The sequence below is a fragment of the Falco biarmicus genome, chromosome 8 (assembly GCF_023638135.1).
Source record: "Falco biarmicus isolate bFalBia1 chromosome 8, bFalBia1.pri, whole genome shotgun sequence".
Taxonomy (NCBI): domain Eukaryota; kingdom Metazoa; phylum Chordata; class Aves; order Falconiformes; family Falconidae; genus Falco; species Falco biarmicus.
In genome coordinates, this window is record NC_079295.1 from 31,915,075 (window position 1) to 31,928,903 (window position 13,829).

The 13,829-nt window shown below is 41.8% G+C and overlaps 1 protein-coding gene across 1 annotated transcript in view; it reads left to right on the top strand.

Annotated features, from left to right (window-relative positions):
• The window catches only part of PDIA5 (protein disulfide isomerase family A member 5), a 102,119-nt gene that overhangs the window by 36,887 nt on the left and 51,403 nt on the right, over positions 1-13,829 (top strand). Inside the window, exons 7-11 of the mRNA XM_056349235.1 lie at positions 366-426; positions 4,215-4,282; positions 8,857-8,948; positions 9,053-9,124; positions 13,623-13,759. Coding sequence (XP_056205210.1) covers positions 366-426; positions 4,215-4,282; positions 8,857-8,948; positions 9,053-9,124; positions 13,623-13,759 — 430 coding nt within the window. The remainder of the gene's footprint in view (positions 1-365; positions 427-4,214; positions 4,283-8,856; positions 8,949-9,052; positions 9,125-13,622; positions 13,760-13,829) is intronic.

The window sequence follows — 13,829 nt, forward strand, 5'->3', positions numbered from 1 at the left end:
TTGAGTCTGACTTTTTAGAGTATGGCTTTTTGGATGAGTCGGGGAAGAAAAAGTTTCCAGTCAGAGATTCTGCAGTGAGAATGAACCAAACCATGCAACTTCCACATCTCAACAGTGAAGATACTGGTCTAGGATATTTAGCATATATTCAGATCTATAATAAATTTTGCCATCTTATTTCAAATTAAAATTGAACAAGGAGAAGAAAGTAGTCTTGTCTGTTAGAAAAGGTGACCCCTCTTCCCTCAAATAAATGAGCCTATATTCTACGGATACATATATTAATTTTTTTTGAAGTAGTAACACAAATAATGAGGCATTCATGTGTACAGGCTTGTTTTTATTTTCTGTGGTTCATTCTCTAGGAATTGAGAAGGCTTCTGAAGAAGGAAGACAGACCTCTTCTGATGATGTTCTATGCCCCCTGTAAGTAACAGCATGTCCTGTCACCTCCATCTCCCTTCTCCACTGAGAGATGTCCAGGTCTGACTAGAAGCTTCACCTGTCCTTCACTAATGCCATCTTGGCCTATCTTTATCATTCAACTCCTTGTGTTGTTCTACCTGTTTGTCCTCAGTTTTCCCTAGTTGCCCATCACTTTTATCCTAGTCTTGCCTCTTCTTGTGATGATGCCTCTCGCTTAACGTTCTTTTAAGCAGCTGCTTTCTGTAATTTCTTTACCTGTTGACCTTTCTAGATTTGTGTTGTACAAGGCAGAAACACTGTATGCTGAGTGCATAAGTGTTAATACATCTGCTTGAGAGTGCCTAGCCCTCTGGCATGTATGGAGCTCTTACTTGCAAATGGGTGTTGCTCACGCTTTCTACTTTTGCAGTTTGGGCCATAGATGAGACAGGCTGGTTCCATGCAAGCAAAACATCTCCAGAGGAGACCATGGAGTTAAAACCCAACAACTTATTTGTTCTTCCTAACTGCAGGCAGAGGGAACAGTGCAGTGGTCAGGAGCAGGAATATCTTTCCTACTCCACTGTGTTCCTACCCACACAGGCAGGAGGAACTTGAATACAAGTGGGATTTCACAATGGCAGCAGGAAGGAAAGAAAAGAGCATACTGGAGTCACTGAATTAGTTTTGTGACCTTGGCCTTGTATTGCTGCTACCTTGTCATTGCATTGGCCACTTATTCCTTAATTTTGCAGATTTATAACTGCTTTTTTGTGTTTCCTAGTGACTGGTATGTGAGAGGCTTTCCAGCTCTTCAAAAAAAGATGGTGTTGCACTGGAGTTGTTGCTCAGATGGAAAGCAGGGGAGCCATGTGAAGGGAATGAATGTGTGACCTAAGCTAGAAAAGGCTCCCAGCACTGCCCTAATAGGGAAATTGATGTTAGGCACCACTAGCAATTTGTTGGCTGATTCTCTTTAAAACTGTGCCCCATGGCAGCATTATCTGGTGTTTCTTAGTGTATTTTCTCTTGTAATTACTGCCTGAAATGCCATTCTACCTTTTTAGTCTCATCTGAGTACTGCCAAGATAACCAGAATTGTCCAAGACTTAGTTTGATGCACCACTAAGAGAATGTTTTTTTCCTGTAATTAGTTGCAGTTCTGTGCCTTCCAACTCTGCAGCCAGGATGGTCCTGCGTGGCCTGGCATGACACGTGGTCCTTCCCAGTAGCTGCTGCTGCATTAGCATCAGCGGGAGACGATACGCCTGCCTCTGCCTGTAAATAGCCCCTTTGGGGAGAGTTCAGCTGCAGAGTGCTTTCACAGTTTACCTGCATCTCGAATAATTGTTTTCCACAACTGAGTCTCTCCCTGGAATGTGCCTTATCTAACCCTTCGTTCTCTTTGAACCATTCCCCCAGAAACCCTCCTCCTTCCAGTTTCTCTCCTTTGAAGTGGCAAAACACCTGCTAGTCTTCAGTGCTGTAATACTTCTGCTGCTTTCTAAACTGCTGTGAAGGAAGCCTACTTGTAAGGTGTTTTTTTTCTCCCCTCTGACTTTGCAGTTCATAACTCCCTCATCTTTTATTTAATACACAAGGCCTTCTAACTTGGTTCTTATCCAGTTTTTCTTTTCTTACTCCTGTTACTGGAGACAGGATATAGTTGCATTAAAATACTGGCTTTGGGCAGCTGAAGTTACAGGTTACATACAGGTGTTACCTTTCATAACTGGGAGCAGCAAATCAAGGCTGGTCGCTAAAAGAAGTTTTGCTTTACTTTTAAGAGGTGACTTGAGGAGGTCTTTAGCATGAGAGGAAGTGAGAGGCTTTGTCTGGGAAGCTGTGGGGAAGACAGCTGCATTATTTCTCTGCTTTGTTGGAGGCACAGGCTTTAGATTCATTGTGCAGATTCATAGGAAATGGGCTCTTTCATTACATAGCAGTGCAGGAGGAGATGAAAGCTACTGCAGACTTAAATGTAGTTTCTTCAGTATTTCAGGAGTACTTGGTCTGGGTAAAACGACTCTGAGCAAAGACATGCTTTCCTTTAGAAGATATTACCTGCCATTTGGAGACCATTCACTGTACTTTTGGACCTATATTATAAAGTCAGACAGCACTAAATATGAAAAATTAGGTATACTTAGAGGCATTCAGATTTATTTCTAGTTAACACTGTCAAAAGAAGACTCCTGTAGGAAATGGTCTGGATCTGGCAGCAAAAAGCAGCTGTTTACAACATCATTGAAAACAGGGCTTTAAAAATGGAAGTGTTAACTAGTGGAAAAAGTAATGTGTTTGTTTAAGCCTTCCACTTTTGAGACAAAATAGAAGAAGAAACACAAGAAGAAAAAAATAACTTTTATGCTTGTGTAGGGATATATGGGGCTTGACAGTGTCCTGAACAGCATAACCCAGAAATGTGTGGGCAGGAGGGGTACTGAAGTGGGTTTGGGAGCAGAGCTTTTTGAGGCAGCAGCAGAGCTGGGAATGGAAGGATGGTAGGGGTGATGGCTGGGTGGAGGAGGCTGGCATGTGCCTGTGCTCCAGAAGGGAGTCCAGGGAGCAGCAAAAGGTTGAAGAGCGGAAGAGAGGGAAATTGGTAGCTGGGGGAGTTTAGGGCCTGAGGCTTCTGAAGAGAGAAGAAACAGAGGACCCAGAAGACGGTGTTAACAACTCGTATCTTTTAATGTCTGCCCAGTGGTTTGGTTGAAGCTGCAAGACCTCAGTGGGCCTCAAATGAGTGGTCTGTGCCCACCAAGAAATAGTCATTTTGACCAGCACTAATTTAACAACCTCACTGGCAATTTCAGCACAGAGATCAAAGGTGGAAAGACCACAGAAACAAGAGCTCTCTGTCCTTTGATTAAAGGATGTTCCTCCAAGGCATGCTGATGTGATCCTAAACCAATGGCTGCAGAATCTGTTCCTCCTTTCTGGAAGATACTTTCAAAACTATCATCTCTTCACCAGAACAGAAGTGTTGACTACAGTCCCGTGATGGATCCAACAGTTTCCACAATTAAGTGTCTGGAGTGTTTGGGCAGAGCTTCCTTTCTTTTATGCTGCCTGCACTCCTGCCTCTTCCCCTGTGCATGCACACATTTTACTTGGCAGGGGTAAAACCTGCTGCTTATAAGGTGATTTACTGCTAATCTGCTTACAGTCAGAGCATCGCCAAACAGCTCTTAGAACTCTCCAACTATACGTTAGTGGTCTTCCTCACTTGCCTTTTGTCTTTTCCTCAGTGCATAAAGTTACTGTATCTTACAGAGGGTGTTGCTTCTTCCCAGTTACGACTTCTCAATTAACAGAGCACTGTTTCAACTTTTGATGTCTGCTTAATGTGTTTATGCAATGCTTCTCAAATTAATTTCAAAGACTTGTTAAGCTGGGGTGAATCTGAAGTACCTCTCCCCATCTCTTAAAGACCAGAAATGCACAAAGCTCTTTGGTTTGAGTTCACAAGCATGACATCTTCCATTGACTTTGTGTGAATTTCACCTTATGTTCCCCTCTGGGCTCAGCTCAGAGCCTGAGGAATGTAAAATGGTGTTACTCTTTCCAAAACTGGGTTGAGAAATAAGTATGAAAATTAATAACATGAAAAACATGGAAAAACAGCTACATGTAACAAGAAGTAACATTCTTAGAAAATAATAATTACTTAGTGAAACAGATGAATTTTGTTTTATTTTGTTTTAAATTTAAAACCATGTTGTTTCATGTGCTTTGGAACATAAATCCTGTAGGACTGGCTGAATAGAGTTGTTGGCATATTACTTACACAATTTCTTTTTTATCAGGGTGTGGTGTTTGTAAGAGAATGATGCCATCTTATCAGCAGGCAGCCACAGAACTGAAGGGTAAATATGTAAGTGAGAAGATAAGATTTATATGAAATTTTAAAAATCCTTTTGACGCTTCTTTGAGTATTTAAAACCGCAGATATTTATTGAAGTGGGGAATTTTTAAGCAAGTGGAAACAAAACAGAAATGAATGACTTTGCTCCACATCCCTTCAGGATTGTCCCTTGGTTTTTATTAAAACTTTAGAGAATGAGGTGTTAACTTGCTTTCCCTTTAGATAAAGTGTAGTTCTTGCCATGAAAGAAAGGGTTTGTGTTTAGACTCTCATTTGTGAGTTTGTAGTCCTTTTGAGTTCATTTTGGCAAAGATAAAAAATGTTTGCCGTAATGGGTTTGAATCAGCTTTTTGGCCTGACGTTTCATAGCAGGGTCAAGGGTGGATGCCCTTATAGTAATCATTAATCCAATTTTTTAGTGGAGAATCACATTGTCATGGGAGGGGGATTTCCCTACATTAGCTACTGATTGTCCTCCTAGCCACTAAGCGTAAGCATTAATAAAGTCGTGCAGTTTTACTATAGCTCTGCCAACAAAGTTAGCATTCATACCGCATTGAAATGAAAGTCAGTTCTGACTGCAATAAAATCCATCAACAGCAGTCACAATAATTTAGTTACCTGTTTGTACTAATATGGCTTATTGATCTCTCTAAGCAAGTCAAAGGCATTTCTCTAGTGAAGATTTTATAATGTGCTTAACGTATAATTTGTATTATACCAATAATACATGAGTGACAAAGAAATGAGACTGTTTCATGGCTTCAGCTGGATTTGGTCTGACTCTGAGTGTTGGGTCATTCACTGTTGAGCTTACAGGTTTCCTCAGGAGAGGCAGTATGGGACGAGGAAAAGATGAAGCACTGTGGTTCCTTGCTAGGGCAGCTCTGGCCGTTGCCGCTCATAAGCACCGAGTGCTGTCAGACTCCCTCACGCTCTCCCAGCTAGTTGTTTTTCAGAAGAGTTTTCTCTAAATCCTTGTTTGCTTAGGGCTGAAACGAGTGGGAGTTGTTGAGATCTATTTAGGAAGTGGTACAACCCTTGAAGATATTTTCAAGAGTGTTTTCATCTAGCCAGGCAGCACTCTAATGCCATCTCCCCTTGGCGGCGAGCGTGCTGCTGTCCTTGGGAAGGCACTCCTGCCCCCCGTGTGGGCACACTGCGGGGTGTGGAGTGGGCCGGAATTGGGAGCGTAAAGGATCACCTGCAGAGGTAGCGCCAGAGAGGAGGCATGCTGCAGAGCACTGCGTTCTCCTGCAATTATCCCTTCCTGGTCCGTGTGCAGCTTGATTTACTACAGAATTTAGACTCTGGATCTATTCTAGTTCCTTCCTCACTTGGAAGTGGTTTCTGTAGATCTGAGCTAATCCTGCACAGCTGAGTGCCAGGTCTGTGGCACAGCTCTGAGACTGGCAGCAACTGTGCTTGATGCTGCTCAGGTAAGGGGTGCTTTTTGTAGTGGAGTGGTTTTAGTGCAAGATCAGTTCAGAGGAAAGCCCAGTTATGCCACTGCCACCCGTGTCTTTCACAAAAATCAGTCTGTTCATCTAAAGTTGGCCTCATTAGTTTCCTGAGTGGGATATGTACACAGTTTGTCATTTCTAAAGTTAACTGTACTTGTCATAAATTATCCATGGGGTACCTTAGCGCGATGGTGACCTCTAGATCAGACTTTGCTGGAAAGTTTATGATTGGTTTGGATGAGCTGAAGGTTTGACCTTTTAATCTGACCTGTCATTAGCTATCAGGATGTGCCAGGCTTAAAAGCGATTATTGCTATTATATAGCAGGAAAATTAAGTACAGTATTGGCTGGTTCATAGGTCCTAAAAATGAAAAGGTGAACTGTACCTGTCACTGGTTGCTGTGTTCTCTTGGGACTGGTTGCTTCTTGTCCTGGCTCTATTAGGGAGAGGGAGGCAGTGTGGCATTTTCAATGGTATGTTTGCTTTAGATCTTGCAGTTCCATTACGCCCAGTGCAGAAGGAAAAAGAAGCTCTACATTGTAAGAGGATGGCTTCTTTTATCCTTGATACGAGAGATTCCTGTGGTTTGTGGGTGGGATGGGCTCTGGTGAGTGACTGTCACTGATGCACCATGGCCTCAGTGCAGGGAGGAGCTAACTGGTGGTCAGCAAAGCACTTTAGCATCTCCTTAATGCCCGTGGACTTCATGAGTGTGCCAGAATGCTTTACTCAGTAAAGACTGGCTTGAGCCTTTACTTAAGCGCTTTCCTCCTTTGGTGCTTGTCTCATGGTGGTTTTTTTTCTTTTTTTTTTTAATAAAAACATGAGACTTCAGAAGCATAAAATTCCTATGCTTATTTCAGATATCAAATAAAGGACAAAAAAATTCTCTTCATTAAACTTGGCTTTAGGAAGGCTTCAAGTAGTGGTGTGCGGTACCAATTTGGGAGCAATCCAGTCAAGCAAAACTGTGAAGGAAGGGAGAGGTGACAGTAGAATAGGAATGGCCAGAAGCCCAGAAGACATGGCCAGCTGGGAAATGTTCAAAGTTCGTTTAGGTTATAGGTAGCTTGGTGGGAGGGATTGAAAGATGTCAAATGTCACTGCAGAGGTGAGAGGAATAAACTGATTCTTGTGGCTATTACATGAGGTAATGGACTTAAATTGAAGTCAGGGTTGTTTAGTTGTTTGGTGAAAGCAAATTAGCTGAACATCTGGCAGGAGCAGCTTAGGTATGGAGTGTGGATCCTGGCTGTGGGTAGTAGGTATATTTTGATGGTCCCTGACAGCCTGATGTTACATAATTCTGTGATTATAGGCCAGCTAAAGCTGTCACTTCTGTCATTAAAAAGTAATCCCATTGTAACAGGCTTTTTTGCTTACTATGCTTCCTGCGATATACAAACAACATAATGAATCCAAGTTACTGACTTGTATCAATCACTGCAGGCTGGGTGGACACAGTGACATTGTAGCAGAGTACCTGGAATGGCTGAGAACATTCATTTAAGACCTAGGAAATCCCCTGAAAGTTCATGGCAGGTGTGAAATCTGGTAGACTGGTGTTTATGAGGGAATTAGTTGATGAACCTGGTTCTTGCTTTATAAAGCAACCACTGTGTCTTGATCCTATTGCATTTACCTGTCCTTAAGTGGTGATATGGGGGATAAGGGAAGGGGAGAATTGAGTCTAGATAATCTCATATGAATTAAGTCAATCTGGTTGTTGGAACTACAAGGAAAATTCAAAGAGACTTGACTAGACAGTGTAAAACCTATTTCTGTACTCTTTTCAGTTAACTTTCCTTTATCCTTTCTCAGGATAGGGGAGAGAAAACAAAGTATCTTTTTGTGAATTTCTAGCACATTCTTAGAAAAGGTTGACCTTCAAATGAGGATTTTCTGCTTTAAGATTTATTTCATGCTGGCTCTGAGCACATTTGGTTGGTCTGTGCAGTTTGCTGCAGTCAGGAAACTGGTATTAAATTGTGATGTGGTATTTCAGCTGGAAGGAGAAAATCCTGGTTCGGGAGGAGGAAGGAGGAGGGGTTTGGATTAAGACCCTGCTGCTAAAATGATTTAAGCTGTCAATGCTATAAACTAAGTTAATCATGAAGTGGTATCTCAGCAATTCACTGGCTGCAGGTTTGACAGCAGAATAACCTCTGTGTGAATCCTACACCCACAGAAACTCAGAATCAGTACTGTCTTCAGATTTTCAGATCAGAAGTTTTTAGAAGACAGCTGGACAGGGCACAGGATCGTTTTCAGGAGCCCTGAGCCTGAAGCTTGGGGTGAAGGGCTTTTGAGGTAGAGGAAGGGGTTGGGACAGAAGTAAGGAAAGTGGAGGAGAGGCCTTTTGTTTCACTTGCTCGTCTGAAAAGTTGCTATGCTTCTGCGCCCCTCTGATATCTGTAGGACAGGGTTAGTTCTTAAGTCTCGTTATACCCTGTCTGGTAAGTTAACATATTTAAAGCATATAAATGCCATGTGGTATTTCCTGAGTTTATGGAAATAGGGTACATACTACTTTTCCATCCAAATAATGCTGATTTCCCCATGCCATTCAGTAAGTCCATTTTTGAACTGGGATAATGCCAGTGCGTGGCTCGTTAGAGCTTCTCGACATTGGCTGAGATTGTAAATTCATTGCTGGAGTGGAAACTAGAGAGATGAGGGTGGAACTTTTTGTGTCCTAGCTAATGTTTGGATGCAAACTAAGCCATGTACTTGTAGAAGAAAAAAAAATCTCGTTAGGCTTGTACTGTAGCTTAAAATCCAAATACACAAAGAATAGCACAAGTAGTGTCATTGAGAGAATTTCCTTTAGGTATTTCTGTTAGTGGGTGAATAAAAAGAAACAGAGGTGCTTGCAGAACAAGGAGGAGGTGACAAGCTGATTGGGGTGGGCTTTCTGTGGACTAGACTGAAATATTGCTCTGTTCCCCCTTGTATAAAATCAGAAAAACTTCACTGCCTTTTACCAGAGATCCCCTTTCTTTAGAGTAATATGAATGAAGTAGGAACCTGTCCAGTTGTTTTTACTTAACTCTAAAAAAAAGTTATAATGTTCCTGCTGTATTGTAAGAATCAATATGATTACGCTTTATTTTTTCAGGTTCTTGCGGGGATGAATGTTTACTCTGCTGAATTTGAAAGGATAAAGGAAGAATACAATGTCCGGGGATATCCTACAATCTGCTATTTTGAGTCAGTTACGTTTTGCTACTATTTTAGAAATCATACACTCAACTATAATTGCATGTTCTTATCTTCCAGGGCAAGGACTAAAACTTGTTTTGTTGCTTTAACAGGAAAGGAAAGTTCCTGTTCCACTTTGAGAACTATGGTGCTACTGCGGCAGATATAGCAGAGTGGCTGAAAAAGTAAGGCATTGAACTTCATGCACTCCACCTTTTATACACTCTTTGTTATTTACAGAATGTAATGGTTTAGGAGGAGCCATCTCTCCCTCATTCCCTCTTCTTGGAAGAACAAACAAAACTACCCTGCTGAGATTGGCTAAACTAGTGCAGAGAGAGATTGCCTAATGTTTGGTTTTTAGCTTGCATGCCTTGCATTTCACAATTGCATTTCATCTCTAATAGGAGGAGACTGTGGACCAAAGTAAATGCAGATACACAGATCTCGGCTTCATTAAAAATGCCTGCTTAAACTTCCAGTGATCTTGGGTGCCTGAACTTAATACCTTGCAAAAGGTCTTGACGTTTTTTGTCTTATTAAAAAGGTATATACCACATGTGCAGTTCTCACTGGTTCTTCAGCCTTTAGCTGGGGCCTTTAAAGTGTCTTACAGAGGCAAACCAGAGATCAAGGCAGCCCGTATTGCTAGTAATTTATGTCTGTCTTTCCTTTTACGGCATGAAGTGGTGTTGAAAGCATCTTGTTCTACCCAAAGCAAGCTATCTGCAGTCATAAATATTTGGGGGGCTGAATGAGCCTATGGGACTAGCAGTTGAGAGAGACAGAAAAATTGTGTGAGTGGGTGTATAGTGGCTCTTCAGCTGGTGCAAATTGCACATTGTCAGGGAAGCTGATAGAGCAGCTGGAGAGAGCAGAGATAGCGTGGTGATGGAGAAATAGAGTCAGCAGTTAGCCCTGGCTCTTGGGCATTATGTCATCTTTGTAATGCACCCTTGTTTGCTGCAGCCACAGAAATAATCTTGAAATGAAGCTAATAGAAGGAAACAACTGCATGGGAAGGAACAGACAGTTGCAAACCATTGTGATAACATGGCTTAGATAAATTGGCTCAGAATAAATGTGTTTTACTGTACCAGTGGGGCTACTCTGGGAACATGCCTGTGGTTGGAGGTATCCCAGGGTCTTCAGCAGTGGTAGACTAGGTGCTTCAGGATTGGGAGCCCACAAGTGAAATAACAGCAGCTTTCCTGTTAGCATCAGAAGGTACAAACACTACAGGTGAGTATTTCCTAGGGGATCAAAGAAGAGGAATTTAGCCATAGTCTTTAAGTCTTATTTAGTCCATTAAGCCTTCAGATATAAAAGATCTAGATGGCAACTCCAGCAATGCTGAGGAGATGATCAGCCATTGGAGCAAGGTTATGACTTCATCAGCTGTGTTTTATTATGCTTTTCAGTTTTGCAAGGATGTGGTTATCTCTGGGATACCACATGTGAACCATTAGATGTTTGGGGTGGTTTTTTTCCCCTGTCTGCCCACATAATGTCCAGATAATCCCTGTAATATGCAGTGCCTTTATATCAGTGCTGTGACACCAAGTGAACATGGCTATTGGAGGCAAAGCAAAACAGCTGCAAGCTCTTTCCAATGATAATCTCTGCTAACAAGTCACTGTGGGTTTTGGCTGATATTTCAGCAGTCCAGAGCTAAAGACAGCTGTTTGTCCTCACTTAGTGTTAGTGCATGCTTATTAGTTTCCCAAAAGATGATCTGAGCAGTAGCCTTCTTGCCCCTGTTCTGTATAATAAGTACAACTTTTAAGGAAACCACATTGAGAAATTACTCATACTTGAATTTTGCCAGTAATTGATGCTGCAATTAAAACCGTACATGGGGTAAATCTGCTATGTGCATAACATTATATTACTCTGAGGAATCTGCAGTATAAGTAGTCAAATGGTATGGCAAGGGCTTTAGGAATGCCAAAGAACGTAATTAGATAGCTGCAGAGTGTATAGGCTATATTTCAGAGTAGAATAATATTGAAATAGTTTCAGGAAGTCACCCTGGTGCCAGATACTGCTCTGTGGAGCAGGGGCACAGGAGTGCCAGAATGTACATGGCAGCCTATGCTGAGGAAAGCCAGTGCCTTTTTATACTGTGCATGCATGTGTTATCATCACAGATTCTCATAAGAGAATCCAGCAGACATTGAGCCATATGAAATGACCTATTTTTTGTGGACACTAGGTACACACTGAAGAAAAGCAATTGTTTCTCTTCCCTCTCCCCCTTCTCTATTTTTCCCCTCTAAATGTTACTGGTAAAGTGCTGAAAGTGATTATCTGTGCGAATTTGTGGGGAGGGCATGATATAACTTAATAAAGGATAGAATTATTTAAATTACTGAAAGGATGTTTTCCATCTTTTTTCCTCTCGGAACAAGAGCTGCTAGTTTGGAGGGCTCCAACACCTTTTCTTGTACTACTTATTGAAGGTGCTTCTTTCTTATGCTGGAGTGTGCTAATGCATCAGTCTTAAGGATACTTAACCTCTCTTATCTTTCTAATAGGCACTAGCTACTATCTTACGGAGTTTCAGACATTTTCATGAGGAGATAGAGAGAAACCATCATACAGCCTTACACCAACTCACAGTGTTATTAACATGAGAGATGCTATCTTGTACATACCACAATTTAAAAAAAATAATATCTGATCCATAGCTGTATCAGCCTGGATGGCAGGCAAGCCAGACAGTTTCTTGCTGCTTTTAGTAGCTGCTTAGTTTGTCTTGCTGTTTTTAAGGACTCCTCATGGGCCCTTCCTTAGCCCCAGCTATTCAGTTAAGTCAAGAACTTGTTCTCTGTTTTTAATTGAATTAGCTCTTGATAACTGTTCCAGACTTCTGTCATCCTATTTTTGGTCTTCAGGCATTGAGTGTGCCTTGTCTCAGTTGTAAATGAATTTTAGATTTTGCTTGTTGCTTCCTCCAGGCTTTGAGATGCTTCTTACCAACTCCTGTGTAGGCTTATTAGCATGCACAGCATTTTAAATTGGACCATTTAAATAAACATCCTGTGCCCTGCTCTACTAATTCTTTACTGAAATAGGCCATGCCAGGTCCTGCTGAAGAGTGTTCTCCCACTGCTTTGTAGCCACTGTGTCTATATTCATCATGCTCTGCCTACTCAACCCACCTCCCCTTCCAAATTCAGTAAGTGTCATGGTGTTTTCTGGAAAGCCTTTGCTCTGCCAGGATACCTGCAGGTTATTACTCTCCTACAGGCTTGGCAACAAGCAAACTGATTATCTACTAAGCTTTTAGAGAGTAAACTCTTGTGGATGGGGACCTACCTCTTTTTCTGTCTTGGCTGCTTGGCCAAGTGTAGCCCTGATCTCTGCTTTGGTGTTTGTTTCTTGGTTCGTTTATCACATAAGCAGCAGGAGAGGTGTGCATCACAGTTTTGCATGGATTGCTTAATATTCTTGGATCATACCCATTGCTTACATCAACAGATTTTGCTATCTGGATCTGTGTATCTTTCTATTGCCTTTTTTATCAAACTAGGCTTTCAGCCTAGAAATGAGCAAGGCAGGATAAACGAGTTATCATCCATTTGCCATTCCTTGTTCCAGGCAGCTAACACAATAATACATTTTAATCAAAAACAGTAAATCTGCTTTCACCAGAGATGGGGTCACATCCAGACCTGTACATTGCCAAAGAATTTGGAAAATTTTTTGGGGTATTTGGAACTCGTTACTGTGACTGGCAAGGATAAAATAGCTTCAAAGTCTGGCTCCAAATGTTCATATGTTTGGGTGTCCTTTATGTGAACACTATTTTAATAAATGTCAGTTAGCACAGTTTAGTTTTCATCTGCCAAATTCTATTTTTAATGTATGTTAATAAAAGCCAAGAAAGTGGTTTAGTGGGCTGATGAGCACTGGATTGATCCAGAGGAGCTTGGGTTCAGTTTCCAGATTTGCCGCTGTGTCTTTGAGCAGTCTCTCTAGCTCTGATCTATCAGAGATGGTTAAACTCATGTGCAGTCATAGTGAAGTTGGTAGAACATGTCACTTGCCTTTTAGCTTACGCATACAGTTGAGTAGCTTTGCTGAATTAGGCCTGCAAGCCCACTGCAGAGTGAGGACATAACAGTACTTCTCCAGGTCACAGGGTTGTTCAGGGTAAACCCATACGTTCCTGGGGAAATGGTCTGTGTAGGTAGCTTATGGTCCCAACACTGCACCTCCTTTTCCTGTCAGCCCAAATCATGCTGTCAGTATTCAAGGTGACTGGTTAGATTGACTGTTTCTGCTTGCAGCTTTTTTCTTTCATTTGCAATGGCTCCTGTGACCTACCAAGTGTGAATGTTGTGAGAAGGGGAGCATCCTGCTGAGGAGGGTAAAAGTAACAGAAAATGTGTCTGACTTCTGTAATGTAATAACCAAGCATGTAATAACCAACCCTTCCATTGCTGATCTGTCCTCGTGAGCTGCTTGTGGATATTCTTATTTTTTTTTATTCCTCCTCCAGTTTTGTCAGTGTTTCAGTGCTTATGAGTTCTGGGTGGGTACAATTACAGAAGCTGTTGAGTAGGGTTAATGTGTCATACATATACGGACATCTGCACAAAGTGGTTCTTCACGGTCCATCTTGTAGATGACTGCTTGGCACCAAAGAGCTGCTTTTAAGCTGTGTCTGTCTTGTAGCCCACAGGCACCTCAGCCACAGGCTCCAGAGACTCCCTGGGCAGATGAAGAAAATGCAGTTTATCACCTGACTGATGAGGACTTCGACAAGTTTATAAAAGATCATTCATCTGTGCTAGTGATGTTCCATGCACCATGTGAGTTTTGGTTTTTTTTTTTTTTCTATTCTGCACCCCAAGCCAAATGCTTGCTAACAAGACCAATGAT